The sequence below is a fragment of the Cyrtonyx montezumae genome, unplaced genomic scaffold (assembly GCF_038088225.1).
Source record: "Cyrtonyx montezumae isolate F1298 unplaced genomic scaffold, pur_monq_1.0 scaffold_11, whole genome shotgun sequence".
NCBI classification, from domain to species: Eukaryota; Metazoa; Chordata; class Aves; order Galliformes; family Odontophoridae; genus Cyrtonyx; species Cyrtonyx montezumae.
In genome coordinates this window covers 10,845,742-10,870,951 of record NW_027071837.1, presented here as the reverse complement: position 1 = coordinate 10,870,951, position 25,210 = coordinate 10,845,742, and the positions used below count along the sequence as shown (strand labels likewise).

At 44.8% G+C, this 25,210-nt stretch overlaps 3 protein-coding genes across 3 annotated transcripts; 1 reads left to right on the top strand and 2 right to left on the bottom strand.

The window, feature by feature from the left end:
- Positions 1 to 4,537: 4,537 nt before the first annotated feature.
- LOC136044298 (uncharacterized) lies at positions 4,538 to 12,426 on the bottom strand. Its single transcript, XM_065729536.1, has 9 exons — positions 12,345 to 12,426; positions 11,493 to 11,606; positions 9,249 to 10,934; positions 8,593 to 8,692; positions 7,797 to 7,945; positions 7,513 to 7,625; positions 7,216 to 7,305; positions 6,400 to 6,522; positions 4,538 to 5,928 (listed from the first exon to the last, which is right to left on the bottom strand). Exons 1-9 carry the CDS (start codon positions 12,403 to 12,405, stop codon positions 5,746 to 5,748), a joined length of 2,619 nt encoding a protein of 872 aa, XP_065585608.1. The 5' UTR covers positions 12,406 to 12,426; the 3' UTR covers positions 4,538 to 5,745.
- Positions 12,427 to 15,303: 2,877 nt separating this feature from the next.
- LOC136044455 (glutamine amidotransferase-like class 1 domain-containing protein 3, mitochondrial) lies at positions 15,304 to 18,614 on the top strand. Its single transcript, XM_065729782.1, has 4 exons — positions 15,304 to 15,450; positions 16,665 to 16,836; positions 17,534 to 17,735; positions 18,335 to 18,614. Exons 1-4 carry the CDS (start codon positions 15,343 to 15,345, stop codon positions 18,525 to 18,527), a joined length of 675 nt encoding a protein of 224 aa, XP_065585854.1. The 5' UTR covers positions 15,304 to 15,342; the 3' UTR covers positions 18,528 to 18,614.
- A 2,590-nt stretch (positions 18,615 to 21,204) lies between these two features.
- LOC136044495 (centrin-2-like) lies at positions 21,205 to 23,035 on the bottom strand. Its single transcript, XM_065729820.1, has 3 exons — positions 22,843 to 23,035; positions 21,527 to 21,664; positions 21,205 to 21,324 (listed from the first exon to the last, which is right to left on the bottom strand). The coding sequence occupies exons 1-3, from the start codon at positions 22,987 to 22,989 to the stop codon at positions 21,205 to 21,207; spliced, it is 405 nt and encodes a 134-aa protein (XP_065585892.1). The 5' UTR covers positions 22,990 to 23,035.
- Between the last annotated feature and the right edge of the window lie 2,175 nt (positions 23,036 to 25,210).

Sequence of the window (25,210 nt, the reverse complement as noted above, 5' to 3'; positions counted from 1 at the left end):
AGATTTGTCCCTAAGTCTCTCTAGTGGATGGTCTCTTCTTCGTTCTGCCCTACTTCTCAACCTTAGCGCTTGCTCAGGAGTTAGCTGAGCTCTAGTGAGATGGTTTTCAAGGACAGGACATCAGTTCTGCCACGGAAGAGCAGTGCACATTCAGAGAGGAGGAGGAAAGAGATGGAGAGGCAGGGACAGGAGTGGAAGGCTTAGACAAGGGGCAAGAAAGCTTGTTCTATTAAAAGAAACAGTGCAAAATGCTGTTGCAAAACAATGTTGACTCACATCATCACAGAAACAAACGGCATGAAATGTCACTGGAGGTGAAGGGCATCACTTCTCTATTCCAAGAGAGAGACTGAAAGTCTGATAGGTGAAACATCACCCCAAGGAGGACGTGGCCATGACAGTAAGTTCCAGGGGCTGGTTCCTCCACACCTAGATTTGACTCATGTACAGAGAGTTGTGCTATTGCTTTTGGTTCTGCTCGGCTTTACTCTCCTTACTTTCCTCCTTCCTTCTTCTTGTTTTGCTTTTGGGGTTTTGCACTGGCTTTTGTTTGTTTTTCACTCTTCGGTTAGTTCATGTTATCTCTCAATTTTACAAGGCATTTTCCTGGAAACAGTGAGATCATATCTCTGTGACTATGCATTTTGTCAGTGAACATTCTGAATATGATTTCATGCAGAGGAGCGGGAAAAAAAAACAGTGTCTTAGCATTTCTTGTGCACACACAAACATCACTATATCTTACCCTTCCCTTAGAGATGTGATAGGACTCACTTCCTCCACATACAGGAGTAACTTAGCACCACAGCCAAGGCAAGCTCAAAGGACCATCAGATAAATGAAGACAGCCTTCTTCAAGGCTGCTGAGAGCTACCTTGCTTCGTATCAGACATTTGTCTCTGAGGAGAGATGGAAAAAAGGGCTTTAGCTTTCTTTTGATCAACTCTCCACTGTGTCTTTGGAGAGGGAGGGCGTGGAAGTGAGCCTTCTGGTTCTAGAAGTCTATAAGGAACACCATCTCAGCTCTTGTCATGAACAAGTGGAATCATACCTGGGTCCTGTGTGCCTGTGTGGTCATGGTCATTGCTGCTCATTGGATCTGGTCTAAGCAAAGCTACTTTGTCTGCTCCTTCTCTATTTCTCCTGTACCAACATTTCTGCTTCCCACTAAAGGCTCTGTTTTAGTGATTTGGACTTGGTTTATTCTGCAAGTGAGCACAGCTGCTGGCAGCCACAGGCAAGAAGGGCCTGGAGACCTGCAGGGAGATAGGAAGAAGGATGGAGGCTGTGGAAAGCCCTAGGCCACACAAGATCTGATAAGCCGGGGTGGTGACATGACCCTTTGCAAGGCTGCGGGTAGAAGGATGCCATAGGCAGTCAGCAGGCTCATAGGAATTTTGGAGAGATAAGGTAAGCTTGGTGAGGGGCTGCAGATACTAACTCAGCCTATGGCACAGTGTATGGAAAGGAAATGTGGGCACATCCTGCCACCTTAGGGTGTTGCCACTTGCTGCTCAAAGTCACAGTGGAACCTATAAGAATGAGAAACTGTTTCTGGGCATGTGTCACGATTTCAGCAGATACTTACTAGGGCTGCAGAGCTGCAGCCAGGTGCAGGGGCAATGCTGAACTAGACAGACTACCCCATCCTGACTCAAGAGGCTCAAATTCCAGACTGCTGGTATTTTCCCAAAAGACTTCTACACAGTCAGTTGCTTCTGTCACCCAGCTACCTCTGTTCTACCTTATTCTGTGCCTCGGCACAGAGCTGCTCCATAAAATTCGTATTGTTACAGCTGGCACAAAAGCTGGGAATGCCCAAATGACTCAAGACTGTTACAGGTTGTTTGGCTTCTGGCAACACAGCCGTCACAGGTAGAAATACAATATAAGTATAAACAGATTTTGCAGAGCAGTCAAAGACCCAGCCCAAGCTTTGAGATATGCTGTTTCTTTGCTGTTCTTAATATTCCTTCAAAATGTGACAAACCAGATTATCCAGTCATGTTGTAGTAATAACCCTAAGCAACTGATGCTGCAGGCAGGAGTAACAGGAAGAATGCAGCAAGGTGAGGATGACAAAAAATCACTGCAGGTTGTGTTTTCATATGCCCTCTGTAGAACCAAGGAGATGTAAAGGTTGGTTTTGACTGATTTCCACACATTCAGGAGGACTTTCCTTCTGCCTTGTTTTCCAGTTGATGTCTCATCCTGAGCCATAGGTGGGTGGATGCTGGCTTTCATATTTCAGGAGAAGGAACCATATAAATGATGTCTGTGTCCCTACAGATCCCAGTTCTTGGTGTTTCCTTAAATCAGAGGCAGTCATGGGGCATTTCTGACTCTGTCCATGTTTCAAGCTCTGCCTTGGCTGGTTTCACTCAGGCGGTAGTGGTGATGCCACCCTTCCTCTCTGAACCACTCTACCCACTGGAGTATCAGGTCCACCCATTATACCAACATGCACCCTTATGAAGATGCTATTGAGTCAGTTCCTGTTCATATGGCACAGTTCTATTCTCAGAGAGGTGAGTTGGCTTTTCCTGTGACTAGAAAATGTCCTTCTTTATTTTCCATTCTTTTTTCCATTGACACAGATGTCTGGACTATACAAAGGGCAAAATCAAGGAGGAATGGGCCTGCTTCCTGGGTTGTTTCCAACCCTAGTGGTATTAAAGTGTGGTTTCTTTTCACAAACAGGTCCATTCATGAGACTGTTTTGCCTCCCAGAGCGATCTTTTGGGCCTAAAGACCTCAGACTCACTGTCAATTAAGCCAAAATTGGTCCTTCTTGGAAATCTCTTGATTTTCTTCAGTGACTTCAGGCTCCTCCTTGGATGGAGACTTGAGGGTCCCAAATTCCTTTATATCCCTCTTGACTCTATATCCCTCAATGACAGGACAAGAGGGAATGGCCACAAGTTGCGCCAGGGAAGATTTAGATTAGATTTGAGGAAACATTTTTTCTCTGAAAGAGTGGTCAGGCACTGGAATGGCCTGCCTAGGGAGGTGGTTGAGGTACCATCCCTAGTGCTGTTCAAGAAGCGTTTAGATGAGGTGCTAAGGGATTTGATGTAGTAGTCTAGTGGGTAGGGATGGTGTTAGCAGGATGGTTGGACTAGATGATCTTGTAGGTCCTTTCCAACCTAATGTATCTATGAATCTATGACTGCTACAGTGCAATGCAGTGACTCCTTCCCATTGAGCAGGATGTGAGAGGAACAGCACCAGAAGGGTACACTGAGAGTTTCCTCTGAGGAGGGCTGGGCAACTCTTTTTGACCAGACCCAATATTTTTAGAGATGAAAGTATTTTACAAACTCTTGTCAACAACTCAGCACAGTTTTGATCTATGATTTTTTCAGCAAATTGTACTGAAAAAGGCCAGAAGTTTCTAATGGGAGTATTTTGGACTTGTCACTTGTAACAGTGGCTCTTTTCTTTCTCTATTTCTTTTAAAAAATGTTGTGCTTAATTTTGAATACTGGGAAAACTCTGGAAAAATTAGCAATTATTTTGCTATTACTTAACAAAAGATCCCATTTAAGTCTCCTCCTTCATCCCAAATTGCTTTCATTCCTATTTATTTCATCCCGCTTTGCTTGTATGTAAGTGAGGTGTGGGAGGGTAATGCAAGGACTGAATTAAGTCAGGTTGTTCCCTGTCTTGCACCTGTCATGTGAAATGGTTCCCAGCATGTTCTCCCAGCATCCTGCTGCTTGTGAAGAATCCAACTTTCCAAACCACTTTTAAGCTGTGGTGCACTATAACATACCATTATATGAAGCGTGGGGAAGCAGCACCCATACCTCACTTAAGTCAAGGCTGTTTTCCATAGCAAAAAGCTCTGTAATGCTTCTTTCCAGATTCACACTTCTTACCATGCTGTATAGGAACTGTTGAATCAAGATCTGAACCACTGATTGATCACCTGAGGTGAGCACTGAGTCAGCTGCAGGAGCACAGGTGAAGGCAATGCACCTGTGTGACCAGAAGGGATGGAGTCTGGCTGCACCTCTCCCAGACCCCATTTAAGGGCTGACCACGACCAGGAAGGATCTCTTGTTGGAGATCTCTCTCCTGTGGAGTTATTGGTGAATTTCAACCATCTGCAAAAGGTGAGCCTCTCTTTATTTACCAGTTTTCTACCATCCAGATAAGCCAAGCAAAATATACGCTCCACCTCATTATTTTCTGTGAATGCTATTCTTTTGGATTATTCACCCTACACCATGCTTCCTCAGATTTCAGTGTTTATTATTTTTCTAAAACTTGGTTAGGAAAAGCAGCCAAATTCAGCCTTGTTGTTTATGAACTCATTAGCAGTACCCAGCAAGGAAGCTGGCACCAGAGGGTTGATTCTAGGTGTTATGCTTTTTTTCCCCATTTTCTCACATCCTGGGAAGGTATGCAGTTTGATCCACTTGTAAGATCAGTTGTGCACCATTGGGGAACCCCAAAATGTCACAATTGTGTGACTTGCAAAGCTTTTTTCTGTGTACTTGCTGCAGATCATAGCACAGTCCTGTGTGACATATGACTGTTTATTGAAAATACTTTATTGATTTCTGTAAAACAGTTTTAAGAGACACCAAAGGAGATACAGTAAGTAGACCAGTAAAATGATTTCACAAACTCAATTACGTGACGTTTTCTTTCTCTGCAGGAAGAGAGCCAGTTCTGTAAAGAACAAGCTGAGAAGACATGATTCACAGAGGTTTAGCTACTCTGACTGCACAGCATTTACACTTAAGTTCCAATAGTACTTCAGGTGAAATCAATGACATTGTCCACTGGTTTCAGCTGGATATTGATCAGCACCTTGCACCTGAGTCAGGTAAGAGTAATGTCAACAGTTCTCAGAGTCTGAACAAGCCACCAACTGTATGGCCACGCAGATTTTTGCCACGGAAAACTCCTCGAGTTTGTTTGAAATTTCTTGTTATTTCCTCCAGCTCAGATACTGCACTGTACACAATGTGTACCCTGAAGGAAATGTACCATGAAGTATGTACAGTTATGCTAAAAGGTAAGAGACCAGCTTCTACCATTTTCAAATACAGTGTGTATGATTCCTTAGAAATTCATACTCTGCAGAAGATAAAATGAGAAGTGAGGGTCTTCCGTAATGCTCCAGCACTTCTAAAGTGATATTGGAGTCATCAAAATGATAATTCTGTCCTCACACTAACAGTGAAAAACAGAAAATGGCACCTCAGACAACAGCACTTGTTTTAGTGTTGGCTTTTGTAACTTCTATTCAGAGAAAGTACAACGAAAACAACCCCAGTTCCCATGACTATGCTTTGTTTCATCTTTTTAAGAAGTTTGCTGTATTTGCTAAGACAGTACCTGAATACACCTTCCCTTCTTCCTCTATTTCTATCTTCATGCAGTGTTTGTTCCCTACCATATAGTTACATAACGTTTCAAGTTACTCTCTGCTCCAAACCAAAGGCATTAACTTCTAGTGAAAAGAAAAAAGCTCTGTTACCTTGGGCTCAGCCAGTCACTGATGTAACACTTTCTTTTCAGCGAGAGCTGGTAGCCTCCATAAGTGAAAATATTGCTTCTACAAACTGGGTGAATGTGACTGTGAGTCAAGGATATTTTAGCAGTATCCACAGAAAGGTGAATGTCACCCCTGTAGCTGAGAAATCTCTCCTGTTCCCCAGTTTGACCTATACATCATTTTCCAGCAAACACCTCCCTAGTGAGCACGTAACTGCTCGACCTGAACAGAAGTCAGAGGCGAGTGTGGTTCTCGTGGCCTCCATCAGCAGCCTGCACTGCTGAGGCAGCCGTGCCCACCCCGTTGTGCACAGCATGGACATGATTCAGATATTCTTCCTGGCCTTTTGTGGTACAGCTGTTGCTGTTAGGGACCAATGAGTATTTCTTCTGCACCTGCTCCAGTATCTGCAGCACCTAGATTGAATAAGTAGTTACAAGTGGGTTACAAGTTAGGGGGAAAGCACTAATTTCTTCTCAGCTGCTTACATTGACTCATTTCTTTTTCAAAACTGGACCCATTCTCAGGAATGCACTAAGCATTTCTATCTGCTCAAAGGTCTCTGGGACAGGTGTAAATAGAGAATCTGTTCCACTGAGATCAGAGGCATTGGACCTCAGAACCCTTTCCCTGAAGAATCAGTATTATGTTGCGTGATCCTCAGGTGTCTGCCCAGCATGGAGAGGTGCAGTGATGGTTGCAGGATGAGGATGCAGGTAGAATGAAGCTCTTTCATCCTGAATTGTGATAACTCCTCATACTATCATAGATACGGATTTTTTTCATCTCTTTATAGAACAGCAGATTCCCAGTCTGAAGCCTATTTCACAGGAATGGGCAAAGCAGAGAAAGAGAGGGAGAATAAATGAGATCAAGATTAATTTTACCTGAGACTTGGGAACTATACCAACTCTGAAGAATCCTATGTTTCCGCTGTCAATTTTGGTGCAGTCCACAACAGTAGAGGCAATATTCTCAGGAGAAGGACCATTGCAAAGAACTGCATCCACCTGAAGAGGAGCAAATTTTTGCACCAAGTTCAGGCCCATGGGCAGTGACATGGTAGTTTCCCCTTCTCAAAGGTGTCAAAGGCACCTCAGCTCCTTCCTACCTCACTGTGTTGCCACTAACTATCTGTTGAATTTGGAATGAACAAACTCAGTAAAAGCAAGGAGAGAGCTCTATGGGAGGCAAATCAGTACAAGCAAAACAGGCATGCATCAACTGAGGAGCTTTGAGGGAGTCCCATTCAAAAAGAAAAGGTATAGAAAAACTGTTTTTTGAGGAGTTAGTGGTGAGAGATTTACATAAGCTACCATGAATATACTGTCCCAAGGATTTGGGATCTCAGGATATTTTAAAGCTCTGGTGCCTGTTTCAGTTGCTTGTACAAAGAGAAGCACTTTTTTGTTGCTCATATCATCCTTTGTTGGAATATGAACTAATTCATGTTGCCAAGCCATAACTATACTGTATAAGTAAGGGTAAGACAGAATCATTTTGATTTCCCATCAAGTTTCTCATTTTACGTTGTTCTCTCACTCTGTCATCATCACGAGGAACATCAGTGACATATTTGGTTAGATGCTCTCCTATATTTTTGATATCTATCGACTTGCCTGCTGGGAACAGAGTGATTGTGTTCTTCTGTTCCCATACCTTTTGGGACCTGCTGGACTGAAAAGACACAAACCCACAATTACCTTATCTCCTAGCTTGGCGTACACTTGGTTGTGGTGAGTTGTGTCTGCCTCTCCTGTTGGGTTAGCTGATGTGACCACAATGGGGCCAACCTGGTGACAAAAAATCAGGAACAAGAGCTCTCAACAAGTTTTGTGGTACAAAACAGGTTGTTACCCCAGCAGCTACTGTGCTGGTAGTCACAGAGTGTTGATGCTTAGAACACAGTACAGGTTGTAGCTGATGATGTCCCACAAGCCACATTTGGCTTCAAACAAACCTGTGCTTGATACAGAAGTGTTCAAGGTAGGACCACTCACCAAGTCAATCAGGTGTGTGGTGACTGAGCAGTCAGGGATGCGGATGGCCACGCTCTGAGGGGTACCAACATACTTAGCAGAGTCCTTCATTCCCAGGAAGTCCACCCATTCACCTGTGTAGGGAAGAGTCATGCAGCTCTTACTGATGTGCATCAATCCAAACACAGTGATCCTTCTAGAGATACAGCCATGGAACATATGGCATGGCAGGGAAACATGACTTGAAGTTGGAATTTCAAACCCAAAGCTCTACAGAGAGCTTGGAAGTAACAGCATTTCCTCACCTCTGGGAATCACCAAGCTAATAGGAGATGGCCAGGCAGCATCCATGAAGTCCCAGAGGAGGGGGCTGAACAAATGTTTTGCAGGTTCTAGTTGCTTCAGGCTAGAAATCCAGAGTGACATGGGACGCTCCTGAGCCTGGCGCTTGGAGCTGGAAAGGAGGCAAGAAAAATGAATTTGGAAGTAAGCCAGAATTTAATTTCAAGCTGAAAAAGCAATGATGTTGCAGAGGTCTGGAGTTAGACAAAGTGCTACAGGCCAGGAGTCTGTAATGAAAGTAGGACCATTCAACAGACTGTCTGAGTGGAAGGAACTTGAATAACAGCTCCCAGTTATGAATTCCAAATGAAGGTTTTAGCTTTTTTTTTTTTTTTGTAGCAATGGGTGCAAGACCCAGTTTCCTAAATTCTGAGTGGTCTCAGCTGCATACAGAAGCAGAGCTAGATAAATTTGTTAAACACAAAAGGATTTTAGTGGTGACAGTACGTATCTAGAGATAATCCCCTGCTCTATTTGACATTTCTTGATCGTTGAGTTTCCTTGTGATATCAAATCTACCCGGCTCCATCACCTGTCAGTGGCTTTCAACACACTCTAAGACAATTCCTGCTCAGATGTCTCCTTTTCTCATTTAGATCTTCTCCCCCAGGCTTCTCACCTTATTGTTCCTGGGAAAATTAAGGCACATGTCTAATTGCTCTGAATGGCTCCTGTAGGCAGGACTCAGTAGAAATTGTATCTCCTACAGGCTTCCTGAGCCTGGGAAGCCTTCACCAGGGCAGTGAGGCAAATACTCACCGATGAGCTTTCTCCACAGCATCAGGCCGATTACAGGCTGCTACAAGCACATACACAGTATCTGTGGGGATGCCGCAAGTCCCTCCATTCTTCAAGATATCTGTTGACATGTGAACAGGGCAGAATCCCTTGAGTGACTAGAACTGAGGGTCTGTAATTCACGGGAGAGCTGTCACAGACAAAACAGCCAATTCAGTGCTCTCATCTCCTTTTTCCAACTAGAAAAGTATTCCCTCTAACAGTGTGTTTTCTAGCATTCACCCAAGAAGAGATCTGCTATTTAGGGGAATTCTGGGACTAGTTTGTGTGGGCTAGAAGTCATTCAGTCCTGTGGAGAAAGCAAGCACCATGCAGTCTCTGTAGAAAGCTGATAGTGGCAGCCCTAGAGAATACTTGTCTCGGACTGGATGTCCAGACAGGGACATGATATAGGAGAGACAGGAATAAGGTCATTTCTAAACCCTATCAAGGAACTGGTCCTATTTCCCCCCATAGTGATTTTAGTTCCTAAAACTTGGCCCACTTAGTCAAAATACAATCAGATTGTCATGATTTCCACATCTGGATTGGAAAAATGTCCTTTTAATAATGTTCTGCTACAAAATCTCCCAGAATTACCCCTCCACCCTGCATTATCCCCTATATATTTCCCTTACCTGCAATTCTCTTGACTGAGGAAGCTTTCCTGGCAGGCAGGTGAAGGCACTTGGTCATTCCTCCCCCCACACCACTAAGCTGCACAAGAGGCCTACCCATTGGTAAGCAGGAACCCTCAAAGGTGCTGTTGAAAAGGGCAGACAGGAAGCAGTAAAAGCTGACCAGACCAAAGATAAGAGTGGCAGCAATGTCATAGCCAGCTGGAAGAGCACCAATGGCATCCAACAAGAAGCTGACAGCAATGAGCAAGAAAGTGAGGGAATAAAAGAACCAGGTGATACTTAAGAAGAGAGTGCAGAAGACAATGAAGCTATTGAAGAGCATGAAAGCAATGATTCCTACTGCTGTGTGGAAGCTTCTGCTAGTGCCGTAGAGGTCACCATATCTCGTCAAGCCCCAGATGATCCACATGACAGCATAAAGAATGAAGGCACTGCTCTCCAGGGTTTTACCCCGCGCAAAGGCCACTGAGCCACTTAGAAGCTTAAGGATCCCACCAGCTACCACTACCCATGGAATTACAACAGTAGCAAGTGGAGCTTGTGGGTCTCCTGTCACTGTTATTGCGAAAGAAGCGAGGACACTACATGCATAGCCAAGTACTTCTGCATCTGCATACTTGGAATACCCTAGGTAGGGTGCGTGAAGGTTTGCCCCTTCACGAAGCTTCAGAAAACTGGTGCTAGCAAGCAGGGCCTTCACAACACCCTTCCCAGTTGGGATTTTGGCACCCGCTTTCACATTGTACAGGTGAATCAGAGTCATCAAGGCTGAGGCCACAAAGATGGCCACATCCACACCTTGGGGTCCACCTTCAAAAAATCCCTTGGGACGACAAGCTAATGCAATGCAGTAGGCCACGTAAAACAGCAAATACAGGCCATCCACCAGGCTCTTAAGAGTGAGAAAAAGAGCCAAGACTGCAAAAAGAATTGAAAAAACCACAAGAAATGGGATAGGGAAAGTTGGCTCCTCTGTTTGCCAGATTGGGTACAGAAGGCAATAGCCTCCAGCAAATTTCAGGATGGAAGTGAAACTGAAGAATGTAGCTGTTAGTACATCCATTGCACGGTATGATAAAATGCAGACTCCAATCTGGTAGATCCCAGCAGCCCACAGCCAGGGCACTTGACCAATAAATAGTTTGCTAGTGATGCCCAGGAGCCTACAGCCGAAGACACTGGCAGACAGCATGTTCAGGATAAGACCAGTGACTGCAAAATGATTCATGCTGCCACTGGTGGACTGGATCTGCTCATGGGCCTTATTTTTGGCCAGATCTGTGCCAGGGATGGCAACTTTCTCTTTGGTGAGGAAATAAAGAATCCTTCCCAGAGCAAAGTAACCACCAGCTAAGCAGACAATCACATAATTGCAAGCCACAGCAGAGGAAACAAAAGCTGTGTTATAATGCATGGCGACTTCGTGAGCACTGGCAAGTGAGACAGCAGAAGCAATCACAGCTAGGATGACCTCTTTGTTAAGGAAGCCCACCACTGCAATAATGAGTAGTGCCAAAGTAAATGTGACCAGGCCAGGCACCAAGGCATTGCGGAAATCACCGGTGTCGTTCAAAACTCCTTGCCCATCCAGGATGAAGACCACTCCATAGCCACACCAGAACACTGAGATGGTCAGGAAAAGAGACGAGAATAGAGTGGCATTTCTTAGGCTTCTCCAAATTCCTATGAAACAAACAGCAATGGAGAAAGAAATGTGATTTCAACACAGTAGGTTATGGAAAGTAGTACTTAGGACAGGCAGCTGTGCTACAGGCACATTGTGTGTTGGGACCATGATCATCACACGAGTGTGGAACTGCACGATGGTCAGCGGGGCCAGTGTGAGCTTGGGTCAGTCTGCACAAAAGGAGAAATAACTCAGCGCTCATTCTGAAGAGTGTGGGTTTTGTTGTCATCAGTGATTTTTCCCCCTCAGCCTCATACATCAACATGCCATTTCAATCCACAGATGCCCATGCTAATCTCAGCGAGCTTGGAAACAGTTTTATATATTCACTCTGTTAAAACTCTTAGAGATTATGATAAAGCATTTGTTCAAAACTAACATTTATTTCTTTGGTTGCTTATTTAGGAATTCAGTGGTGTGCTGATATCAAGCAGGAGACATCAGTGGTCTGGCAAGGCTGCCACAGTTTGTACAAACATGTTGGCAAAGCAGACCAAATACATGTAAAGCTATAGAAGAGGAGGCCTGGAAGCTGGCTGCCTTCTGAATCTTACCTGCATATGCCAACAGGGATGATAAAATCAACAGAAGAATCCCCAGAGCTGTGCTGGGGATTACAGGGGCTGCTCTGAGTGAACTGTAGAAGTGTACTGCCAGCAAGAGTGATCCTGTGTGCGACAAAGAAGGTGGGAAAAGAGAAAGAGCTTGTAAACTTCACCCTCCAAAAAAACAACCAGGGGAGAGCCAGAGTGACAGGAGCAAGGAACAGAATAAAAAATAACAGTAAATGATCTGTACATTATAAAATCGAGAGGGAGAGTGTTGTAACTTGGTTTGTGTCCAAGGTCTCACATCTTTCTGGGTGCCTACTTTTAAGAAACTTGAACTTAATAGTATTTGAAAGTGCTCCCTCATTGCTGGAAAAAAATAGAACACAGATCTCCAACTCCAACAAACACACAGACACTCTAAAAATGACCACATAAGCCTTGTGACTACAGAAAACTAGCCTAAAAATGGAAAGGAGCAGCACTCAGAAAGATGAAATGCAAAGCACAAAAGAAAGGGAGTGAACACAGAAAACAGAGCAGAAGGAAAGACAGACCGAGAAGAGAGGAAAGTGCATTTAAAAAAGAAAAAAGAATTATGAAAATGACTATCAAAAAGCTTTGATTTACTTCCCACCTAGGTTGGAATGAGTACAAAAATTCAGGCCAGCATTTTAAAGCCAAGACAAATATTTTGTTGGCTGCTGAACCAGGCAGAGGGATCTCCTGTCTCTAAAAGTTTTATCCAAGCAGAGAAAATTTGGAGTAAACAGACTTTTTAACCCCTTCAAAAAGGGGATTGTCCATGAAAGCTAGTCCCAACCCCATCCTCCCATGCCAAGAAGACTCGATCCCTACCTGCGGAAATGCCCAAGAGCCCTATGGAGTAATGCAGTGACTCAGCTTTTCTGACTGCCATCGCAGAGTTCGCTGAAGACCCAGATGCAGGCTGAAATGCTGCCTCTCTTTCTTCCCTAGCTCTTTATAACCAAACCAACTCCACTGGCCTGTGTTCCTCCCTGCTCTCCACCCCTTTTCCCTACAAACATCTTCTATTAGTGTTTCTTTCTGCATGCGGGAGGAAATGCAAACGAGTTTCTTGCTGCAATAAATTTCAGTCTGAGTCAGAATGGACTGCTGGTAGCTCCCTCCAGGGGCCTGTTAATTTTACTGTTGATTAACCCTTGTTAAAGAAGACGCTTGAAAAATAGCACTCACGGTTTAGTACTATTACTGCCTTTTTGCTATTGCCACTGAGGAAATTAGAGTGGTTAAAATTAAGGGTTTTTAAGGAATCCATCTTGTTGGAGCAAACAAGTATTTTGTGAGCCCAGGAGATCCCTGGGGACCAGTTATTTCTCCTAACACTGATCACTGTCCTCCTGTTCGCCCCCATCACAGCTATGAATGCCTGGCACCACTGTCCTGTGCTGGGCAAGCCCAGAGCACGTCCAGTGCCATTCCCATAAAGGTGACTTTTGTCCATGTGCCACTCCACGTCCATCTCATCCAGCCTCTCTGCGCACACTCCAAGTGAACTCCTCCTAAGTCCTAACAGGCTCTCATGAGTGAGTTGTCAGCACAAGCATGCAGTCCAGAGACCAACAATGTGTGGATAAAATCTGGAAGAGTCTTACTGGCTTTCCTAGAGAACTGTGCAAGCAGGAAAGCGATACGAGTCATGGCCATGATCACTGCTGTATCCCAAAGGCAACGTGAGGGACCTATTCACAGCTTCCCATGGGGAATATGTGAGAATCTGTGATCAGGGCATAAGGGTCTTTGCAGGAGGCCATAGAAAGCAGTGGTCAGTGGCCCATGGTCATTATGGGATCATGTTGGTTACACATCAACTGGAAATCCAGAACAATCCCAGACTAGCAGGATTCAGAGATGATGCCAAAGGATGCTGCTCCTCCTGCTCTCTGAGCCTCATGGACTGGGACAGCATGCTTCCACTGAGAAGATGGATTCCTATATTGGCTACCAAACACGTAACACTTCAGTGCTTTGGAGGATACGTTTGAAGAATAGCTACGGAGCAGAAGAGTTCCTTCACACTCATCTTCACTAGAATATTAACACAGATTTAAGCAAGGTATTCGTGTGGGCAGACAGATTCAGAATGGAAAAACTTAGCTGAAAAGCATTAATAATCAATTATATTATATTAATTATCTGCTTCAGGTAGGTCTTTAAGTTTAATATGCCTATTGAGATAGACCCTGTCACACAAGGAAGAAAACTCTGGAACAAGACTGTTTTGTCCAATTACACGTAGATGGTTATTTTAGTAAGGGGAACCAACGCCATCAGTTTGTAATATGCAGAGCTACATGGTTTACAGCAAGTCCTAAGTTCCTTTAAGTTATCTTAGAATCATAGAACAGCTTGGGTTGGAAGGGACCTCAAAGTTCTTCTAACTCCAACTCTGCCATGGGCAGTGCTGCCAACCTCTAGATCAAGCACTAGATCTGGCTGCCCAGGCCCCTATCCAGTGTGGCCTTGAACAATCTCTCCTCCATCATTAATTGGACTGCTTTCCTATCAGTCAAAGGAGGAAGAAACTGTGTTTTCAAGCTGAAGCAAGATTCAGTTGTTCTTTCTCTTCCCGTAAGAGGAAATAATGCATTTCTAAATTATGCTTACAACAACTTAGATATGAAACTGAACTGCAGAGAAAAGGCTTTGGGAATTTCCCCCACTTATCTCACATTTTAATTCTTTCATGGGTAATAAAAACTGTTTTTCTATCCACCAAACAGGTGTTTTTTTATTCCTGTTTGTATAGTTGATAGTGCCCAATATCACTGTTTTTAAGATGCACGCAATAAATGAAGTCACATGTATCAGAAAAGAGAATCTTTTTTTTGTGCTGTGATGACTGAAGAACTTGCCAAACAACTATTTCACTAAAAACAAAATTCACGTCATATCTCTTCTGAGAGAGACACAAGGAAATCTGCTTACAAATAAGCTCTGAAAAATGTTCTTTAGTCGAGTTCCACAAAAACTGTTGTTTGCTGAAAAATGGCAAGATAGCCTGAAGAGGTTATTTCAACACTGCAAAGCTGAATCAAAAATGCTCATAATCTTTTCAGGTGTGAACACATCAAGGACAAGAGAGAACAGGTCTCCACGTGACCAAGGAAGCATCTCCACCATGTGCTCTGAACCTTGCAGCCATGTACATCTATATTGGTCAGAGCTCTGACAGTTCCTATTATCATTTTCCTTGCAGACACTGCTGTTACCTTCTTGGACAGATGTTGCAGTAAATACAGAATCGTGTTATTCATTTCTAACTCAGAACCTGAAGGCCAGGGAACAACTGCAAAACTCCTGCTCTTCAGAGAGAATGAGGACACTTAAGGTCAGAAAAGGATATCTTGGTGTTAAAAGAAGAGAAGCTGCTGGTGCAGCGTAGGGTGTCCAAAATGGGGCACAGATAGGAAGTGCACTGGCTTGAATACTTGCTGTGGGCTGGCTCCTTGTGATACCATCTTATGCACAAATATTTTAGTGCTGTAGTCTGAAGTAGAATGGAAAATCCACATCTCAAAAGGAAAAACAGCTGCTCTGTTGAACTGCTCATGTCAGTTGGGGATGCTCTGGAGACAACGTGCTGGTACGAATGTCTGCAAGGGAGCAGTCAATTGAGGAAACAAATAATATTTACACTCCCTGCCTGTGGTACTGGAAATAAAACTATCTTGCCAGTAAGAAATTCAGCCCAACCCTCCTGGCCCCACCTGCTCCTGGGGGAGGGATCAAGCTATAAAAGGCTCCAGGCAGCGCGCAGATATGCACAGCAATTTGGGGCTCTTTGGGGAATCCTCCTGCTCTCTCTGTGACCATGGGAAAGAGAGTGGCTGTTGTGCTGGCTGGCTGCGGGGTGTACGATGGGAGTGAGATCCACGAGTCCTCGGCTGTGCTGGTGCATCTCAGCAGAGAGGGGGCACAGGTAAGCAGCTCCTGCCCCGTCTCTGTCTCTTTTTGCCCTTGCTCTGCTTTTCATTTTCTCTCTTTTAGACAAGGTACTGTTCTTAGCAGCTCTGCATCTTATTAGACCGATCACGAGTTTCTCACTTCTGCTGGGGCACTGCAAAGCATTGAGTGGAGTCGAAGCAGAGAGCCAGGGCTGCTACAGCAAACATGAAGAATGCCTGCTCTCTGCTTTCCACTCTCAGCTTTGCTGTATGAGAGCACTGGCAGAGTGCTACGCGCTCAGCAACTCTGAGCTACTCAAACTCTGAAGCAAACTCTGTGAGCCTCTCTCTTTCTGGCTTGTACTTCCTCTCTTCTGCTTTAGTGCTTCTGTTTCAAAGGCTGCTGATGACTTTGGCTGTTTGAAACTCATCCTTTTAAAACACTCAAGATTGAAACAGGAAATAGATGAGTTCTTGTGAGTTGAACTAGAGAAAGGGTAAATAAAAGGGCGATCCTGCAGCAACTGCTCTGTTACACCATTAGTCCCAACAGCTGCTCTTTGAGAGAGGAAGAAAGAGAGCAGAGCCCTATGTAATGTTCCTTTCAGCTCTGAGCCACCTTCAAATCTGGGTCAGATCTGCTTTCTTGGAAGTCGGAACTGCTCCATTAAAGCACGAAGGCACAGTATTGATTTACATGTGCTGAAGAGCCTGCCCACCCAATTCCAGAGCCTTCAAAGCATGTATTCGCAGTGTGGATTAAAGCTGAGTCTTATCCAAACTGTGTCTCCACTGTCAATTTTCCTTCTCTTCTGGAGCTGCTGCAGTTCTCCTGCCTTACCCTAAACTGGCAAGCTTAAAGGTCTTGCGCTTATCCCTTGATTGGCAGGGACCCCTAGTGGAGAAAAATCAGACACCATATGGGATAACGCTCTGTGAGCACAGACGGGCAGCGAAGGTGACATGAATAGAAGACTTTAGGAAATGAGCTTCATGCACGGCTCTTGGAGCAGCTTGTTTTCCTAGGAAGGACAGGAGTGACTGCTCCCTCTCCATCATTTGCTCCCAAAGTATAACAGTAACCCTCCTGATCCCAGTAATAGGTACAGCTGAGCCTGAGAGTCACTGCAATCACCAACAAAGGTTTTTCCTAACAAAGCAACTCGGGTATTTTCATTTGCTACCTATAGCCTTTAACATGTTTAGGATACATGCCTGAAGGATAACAAACCTTTTCTTCCCTTTTCAGGCAGAGGTTTATGCTCCTGATGTTGACCAGATGCATGTGGTAGACCATGTGAAAGGACAGCCAACTCAGGAGAAGCGCAATGTACTCGTTGAAAGTGCCAGAATAGCCAGAGGCAACATCAAGGATCTAACTAAGCTGGATGTCAAGGGGCTGGATGCCTTAATCATACCAGGTAGGTTGGTATGTGGGGTCTGCATGCCATGGTATTGGAGCAGTGTGGGTATATGTATGCCTTGAAAAACAAGCTGAGAGAAATTGGGCAAAGCCACTGGGGAAGAAGATAATTTGGGAGATGGGACTGGAACGATGCACATCCTCCATCAGATGGAGAGATGGAACAGAGGGCAGATAACCACCATAATTGATTTACTCTCTGTACCATCTGCTTAGCTTCTTTCTACTGGATGTAAGACTGTCCCCTCTCTCACCATGCCTACTCTCTTATCAAGAGAAGCAAAAGCTGGGACACAGGGAGGGTGACTTAGAAGTGAAAAGTTCAATCTCTTCTGAAATCAGTCTTCAGTGTAAGTATTTCACTGGGGATGGATTAGACCTGGAGCAAGGATTAAAAGACAAGTGAAAGCTTGTCAGCATGCTCCACCAGCTCATGAGTGAAATGGTAACCAACAGGGCACAACACATCTCCAGTTCTGTTTTCTCTAGAAACAGATGGTGCTTTAGAATCTTATCTCATGGCGTCAGGAGCTGAGAATATTCAGTGGCTTGCAAAGGTTCTGCTTTCTTCTGTCAATGTTGTCTAAATGCTTCTATCCACCAAATCCATGTGAACAGTTCTAACAAGCCATACCTGACAAAAGTCCTGCCCTGGAGCAGTCATCTTCCTGTCTAACCTGTTTCCCTTTTCTCAGGTGGCTTTGGAGTGGCTAAAAACCTGAGTACTTGGGCCACCCAAGGAAAGAACTGCACAGTCTCCAAAGAGGTGGAGGATGTCCTGAAGGCATTCCATGCAGCCAAAAAGCCCATTGGTCTGTGCTGCATTTCCCCAGTGCTGGCAGCCAAAATCTTCCCAGGCTGTGAGCTGACTGTTGGTCATGACACAGAGTGTGAGAAGTAAGTAACCTTAAGATGCTGATACATAATCACACCATAAAAGTCACGGAACCAGCAATCTGTCCCCAGTGTATGTAGTGCCCTGCCTCATGCTGCTTTCAGTTCCAGGGCAGGAAAGGTACCAGACCACTGACTAAAAGTTAATCAGGTCGTAGGTAGGAACAGGATAACTGCATAACACTTTGGTGTTACGAAAGGCAGGGATTAACACTGACGTTATCCATACATGAAAGCTGTGACCAAATTCTCCCAGTGACAGGGATGAAACTGATGAATCTTGTTATTAGTCTAGAAAGCTGGTGAAGAAACCAAAGCAAAAGTCTAGAGTGCATAGGATTAAGTAGCAGAACAACTATGCTGGGACATCAAGGTTTTATGTCAGCTTTACTTCAGCGCTGTAATCTGGAGATTTTCCTGATGCAACAGTTTTAGAAAAATTCTTTTGACAGGAAAAGATTTAGAACCTATTAAACAGGCTTTTTGTGGGGACCATCCATTGCTCCCTACAGCCTGGAAGCTGTTGTTGTGAGGGTGCAAACAAGCTTTTCATTGTAGGCTTTTATCACATGGTCCACATGGGTCCTTCTCTCTTCTTTTAGATGGCCTTATGCAAAGACTGCTGAGACCATGAAGGAACTTGGCTGCAAGCACATAAACAAACACGTCACTGAAGTTCACGTGGACGTGAAGAACAAGTTGGTGACCACCAGTGCCTTCATGTGCAATGCCCCCATTCATGAGATCTACGATGGTATTGGAAAAATGGTCAAAGAAGTGATCAGACTTGCCTAAGAGACACATGACAACAGGCAAGCTGCTACTCAGAGTTCTTCCCCACTTGGTGCTGCTGGGGAGAGAGAACTGGAGGAATATAAGATTGGCCTACACCAGCAATTCCGTGATTCTGTAGTGCCAGTGCACCGTAAGCTGACACACAGATGCCAGATTTCCACAGGGCTCAAATGCCACCACTCTCTCTGGTTCTGAGTAGCTGGGCAGTTGCCTGGGTCTCTTCAATTATGACTTGGCTGACCTGACACATATCACGTGTGAACAGGAATTGTTCTGAGATTTGTTGTAAATCTGTCTTTGCCTGCATTTCACCATCTTACAGAATAGATGAATTAGTGGCAAAAAGGAGTGCAATTTTGATACTGAATAAAATAGAAATACTTTACAACAGCTGAATTCAGCTTTTATTTTTGCCTTTGTCTTGGGATATGCTCTTAATGCTAGTGGTTGGATAGTAAATGAGGAAAACAGCACAGAAAGAAGTCACTAGTAACAAACTCCACTAGTTTTCCTAGGATTTATGAGAACTAAGACTTGGTAAAAGCATAAGCAAACCAACTTTAGCAGGAAGATGTAACAAGAAGTTAAATTCTTCTCTTGTATTAACACAAGACCAGTTATGATAGCATGGAGTATTTTGAAAGCATTTAGGCAGAAAGGGTCAAGGGTGAGATCTAGGCAATCCAGAGAAAGCGCTGCAATTTCCAATCTCTTTCAATCTCTAGAAAAATTCTTAGAAACGTGGAAGCAACAATTCTGCATTGCAACAGGGACAGACGAGATACCCATCTAGCTAAAACCAGAATGTCAGGCTGTGAACCTGCTGGGTGACAGTGAAGTTTAGCAAAGAGAAGACACTAAACATAACTGAGTAGCATACATAGTTGTTCAGATAACAGGCCAGGCACTGATTTTTAAGGCCAGAAGGAACTATTCATCTGCATAATCTGACTGCTCTACAGGAGCTGTGAGGAGCACAGTAACTCCATTTTACTGAAGCAAACCTGCTGAGAGGATTTGTTCTTGGCTTAGAGACACTGCTATATCATTTGATTGCTCATTTTCCACAGTTTAGCAGCTATTTAAGATAAGCCATGCCTTATTTCTCTCTTACAGTTAAACAGCTTACTTTCAGCTCCAGGATTTTGACAGGTTTGTCTCCATTAGATTGAAAAGCATTTTAGATGGTAGCTTGTACATTCTTATATAGGCTCTTATTCTATGTGCAGCATTATATAATCATTACAGACTGAATTGTTAACCTTTTTACGGTATTAAGATGTTTTTTTCTAAGCCAGTGTAGCAGAAATACTGTCAGGGCTTGAAGCAGTGACTAAGCACCTGGTGGGAAGGCAGAGCCAACCCAGGGAAGCTCAGGTGCATGCAATGTACTGAGTGACTGGAAGGAGTGGAGCCAGGATCCACCCTTCCCAGACCTCATTTAAGGGTTGGCAGGGAAGGCAAGGCTATCCTGCTGGAGATCCCTGTCTGCTTGAGGTCTTCTGAAGGTAAGTGGCATTCTTCCTTCTTTTCTGTGGTTGCTGCATTTGGGCTTGTTCTCCTTTGCTGTAGCTAATGACTTTACCACCCTGCTATTATTGTGGTACATGCCATCCTGTTATATCATTACAGCTAATAATTATTTTCTGAGACTCTTCTAAGCAAACTCTTCAGGCTCTTTATGTCCTTTCCAAAACAAGTGAACATTTTTGCATTCTCAGCAACATGGCAAGATCCCTCAAGACTATGACAGCGATCAAAGTAGGAAGGAATGTACCCCCATGCTGCAGTGGAGTTGCAAAGAGGAACTTGAACACTTCTGGCAGGGACAGAACAGCCCAGGGTGACAGCTGTACCCTGTTGTTTGTTTTTGGATTATTTTTAAACAAAAATGGGCTGATCACTCATTTCTGCATTTTTTTCCACACTGCTTCTCCTACCAATCATTTTTAAGCAACTGCCCACCTACCACACTCAACTCAAAATTTAAAAGCCTGCAAGACATAAGGGATAGTCAGTTTGGGGACAGCAGCTGCCAGGACGAGGAGTGATGTATGCTTAGTGTGAGAAGTTCCCCTGGTCCTTCAAAATACCCAAAGGAAATTGTGCTGTGTGTTCCTGAAGAAAATTCAGTCTGAATTTGCATTTTGTTATTATGAAATCATAAATCCATGGGAGACCTGACCTCATTACATCTTCTTATCTCATAGCTGCATAGTTTTTCACCTGTACCCTTAATTTTGAAGGGAAAGCCGAAGTCTAAGATATTCACTACTTAATAGAAAATAACTGCTCCCAATATCTTAAACTTTTGTCTTTCCTAATGCTGGAGAACTAGGAAAGGTACAGAAGTTTTTGCCATAAATACCAATGTTTGAGGTTAATATTCTGAGATTGAGTGTTTTGATAACTTAATTAGGCTGAAAAAAAACATGGGATGCAGTTACAATAGAGATAACTCTGGGGAAGGCTGATGAATCTGAATTAATCTCGACCTTTAGAATTAACCCACACAGATCTAGTAACGAGACTGTTTACTGGGATATAGAATACTGCTTGCAGAGATGGGGCAGAATCGACACCAAAACATGAAGTATATCAGTGTGCTTTCACACCCAAGAAAGGCAGGAAACAAAAAATTTAAAAGCTGGGAAGAAGTGATACTGCAAACAGCTGTTCACAATGGAGTGGGAATAAAGAAGGAAATCACATGGTTACTGGTCAAGGTCAGGATCTGCAAAAACTCTTCTGGATACACTTCTCCATCTCCATCAACATCTGCTTCATCAATCATCTCCTGTCAGAAAATGGAGATTTGGGAGGGATTAGGTGGGATCTGAGAGGATGGAGGCTAGTAGAGTCTAAACACAAATTAAGACTTCAGGCAAGGCTTCATCTTAATGACAAGAGAAATATTGTGTCTGTTGCAAAGAAACAAAGCAAGGATCCCCTTTATGCCCCCTCCATGAGCAAGAGAAATATGCTCGTGCTTTGCAAACCTGCAGCTCCTCATCTGTGATGTCTTCTTCAACCTCTTTAGCCACCAGCTTGAGTTTCTCAAAAGAGATCTTGCCACTGCCATCATAATCAAACAGCTTGAAGCCTTTCAGGATCTCCTGTCTTGAAAATGGCTCTGCCTTTTCAAGGAAATGAAAAACATATTCATGTAAGCACGATGTCATATCATTTTACAGTCCCTACTCAGACATTTCACCCAGCAAACATTTGGAATAAAATCCAAGATATCATTTTGGGTCACAGAAGAGGGTTGCTTGCCACTGCTGTTCCTCCTCCTCCTTTACTTTTCTTTTACTTTTTTCCCCTTCTTTTCCCATTGTTACCAGGTGTTAAAGGAAAAGCTCTGACAGAAGTTGTTTGAGTAGTATGGGACTTGGCCTGAAATATACTGGCCAAGCTTTCTCAGGAAGAGAGAGATTAGCAACACTACTGAAGGAGGAAGCAGCTGCCAAGAATGATCCAATGGCTACAGATATTTTATTTCAAAAGTGAGCCAGACTTGTCCTGGCTGTTGCTGCCTCTATTCACCTCACGCACAGGCAGTGTGTACACAAGTCTGCAATTAGGTGTGGGCTTTGACTGAATTCCAAAGTATTACTAGGGGAAAATGTGGATCTTCACTTTGCTCTCAGTGTAGGTTCAAGGATACACACCCTAGCAACTCTGATGGCATGGACACAGGAATGGCAATGCCGGCTATGACCCAGTCATCTCAAGGGTGCTCTTTGAGAACAGCCTATGTCTATATGCAGCCAGGTACTAGAGGATACAGAGGTGTATGAACTGAAGGGATCCCAGATGTGCATTGCAGGTATCAAACAGCAGATCTGTGGATGCTCCACAAACTTGAGGAATCCATAGGAGGTATTTTCATTTCATGTGTAACACTTACTCCTTGCTGTTTCGGCCTTAAGAAAATCTAGACCTCCATGACTATAAATATGGAACTGAAATTCCACGTGGAAAGGTTTAAAGAAGGAGAGGGGAGACTGCACTCATTGCTGTTATGTCTATCTCTGCTATGATTTGAGGGCTGATGGTTGAGCTCTGTCTTGGAGGTTTCCAAGTCCTTAGGTCTCCAAGGAAAGATCCCAGGCACTTTGCTCAGTGCACTCTGTGACAGGGAGGAATTGTCTGCTGAAATGCAGAACTACCTGAACTAGCCATCCTAAATCTTCATGGAAAAAGGTAGGAGTGGAAAAAGACATCCCACCCAAGAGCAGATACCTAAAATACCTCAGATGAAAGTCCTATTTCTGTCCTGCAGGGAACCTGTAACCCAATCTACTGCAAGTACCTGCATTGTAAAGTTAGGCAAGAGCAATTTCAGTCTTTGTGACCAGCTGGGCACACACACCAGTTCTTGGGTCATGACCTGCAGAAATGACTCGAAGTTTATCTTCCCTGACCCACTCTCATCAACTTCAGAGATAATTCTCTTCATCTCTGCTTTCCTCAGTTCACAGCCCAGAGCTCTCACGGCTATCTGCCAAATGAGAAAACAGGCCAATATCATTGTACAAATCAAACAGAAACAAAGCAGAAAAGACGTTTGAAGCACGTAGATGTATGTAAGTGGGGGGGTGTGATGGAGGAGAATCAACTTTCTGCTGCTGTGGAAAGATAACAGGACAAACAGGCTGTCCACTATGCAGACAAGAGAATGACCTTTTGACTTTGCAGTGAAACTGGGCCTGAGCCAAAAGGCTACACACGTTCATGAAGCCAACTTGGTGCCTGACCTGACTAAGAAATTTCAAATCCCACAGCCCCATTCCAGATGCTCATTTTTGCCCTTACACTGCCAGTTATCAACACAAACATTTATCAGGCTGAACAGAAAAAGGAGTTGCTGAAATCAGAGTACTGAAAATAACCATCCTTGGAGTGTGAAGGTCTTTCAGAGAAGATCTTTTAGAGATCCAGGGTATGATTTTTTTTGAGGCACAGTCTCTGATATACTACCTGCTTGCTGCAAGAACACTACCCACCATTCCTATCAGCTCCTTATTTCTCCCCTGACAGTAAGCACTGTGTTCTTCCACCTCAAGTGCCAGGAAATGACTAATTATTTACATGTGTGTCTATATATATGTAGTATTAAATTTATTTTTTAATCCAGATCACTTTTCCCATGCAATTTTCTGTGATTGTGCAACTAACTAGGATGATTGTGTGTACAGTGGACACAGCATCAAATGGAAGGGCAGGAACTGTGCTAACATGTCTCCCAGCATCTCCACGCAGACAAGCTGAGTCAAATCTCCTCTACGTGTGAGTGGGAAGGAATTATGTGCAAAATATCTGAGCAGCAGGAGAGGAAAGGAGTGTCAAAAGACACAGCAAGCTATTCATCCTCCATTTTGTCCCTAGAGGACAGTGTTCTGTAGATGTCTGATGTCAGCAGTAACAAGGTCATGGAAAACTAGCAGGGAAGATCTGCAGGTAAGTGCCAAGGAGAAGGAAGGCTTCAGTCCCTCCTCAGAAAACCTGGCTGTAACAGTGGCACTACTCTTGCATGACCGCTGGAGTCATAAGCCAGAGCTCTAGCTGCGACGCCTGAGAGCACAGCAAGCGATCCAAAAGCAATAGGTAGCAGACACTAATTGCTCTCTAACAGCTCCACAACAGGCGGAGCTTGTAAATGATTAACCCTACTTGCAACATTTGTTTACTAACTGTCGCCTTTATTTGACTACACGTAATCCTGGCTCTGAGAGCAGCTCCGGTCACAAATCATCGCTGCCGTTTCTCCGGGTCGGGGCGATCCAAGCAAACACGGCCCGGAGCTGCAGCCTGAGTGCCCTTCGGCTGCACGCGGCTCATGCCGTCCCTTGTAAAAGCCGTTATCGACGAGGGGCTGCTGGAGAGCTTTGCTTGCGTCCTGCCCCAACTTGCTGTGCAAGGGAAGAAAGGCAGCGGAGGGGCACGGTCCCCGCAGGGAGAGGCAGCAGCGAGGGACTCTGTGGGGCAGAGAGACACACGGAGGGGCTGCTGCACCTCGCAGCCTTCGCTGCGCTCTCTGTGCCCCCTTTTCACCAGTGATCGCACTGCGGTTTCAGGGCTTCCTGCCTTCAGGTCCTTGACATCCATCAGTCAGGAGCCGTCGGGGTCGAACACGTCAAAGGCTTCTCGCAGCTGCCGCCGCTGCTCAGCGCTGACCGGGAACGTGGGGGCCGCCTGGTTCTCCGGGCCGCCTGCAGCACGGAGCCCCGCGGTTATGGGGGGGGGGCCCCCATCCCTCCCGGGCACCCAGCTCACCATCCTGCCACCGGCCGCGCTCCGCCTCCCGGCGCTATGGCAACCGCGCTGCCGTTGGCCACTGCACCTGCCTGTCAGGGAAAGCGTGAGAGCTGATTGGAGGAAGCGGAGAGTGGGCTGGGGCTGCGGCTCCGTCTCGCCGCCCTGTCCTCGCGTGCCGGTGGCCGCCGCGTGGGGTCACCGAGCTTCGGTCCCGAGGGAGGGAGCGAGACGCTGCTGGGAAGGATGCAGCCGTGCGCTGGAGGAAAGGAGCGTTGCGAGGGTTTGTGTGGTTTGTTCTGAACCGCGGCTCTATCCCAGAGAAAAACACGCAGGGTCCTTTTGCTCTTGGCTGCAGATAACTGGGGTAAGCACACGCTGTCCTGTAATTGAAATGTGGACAGGTGGCTCTCCTGCCTGCACTG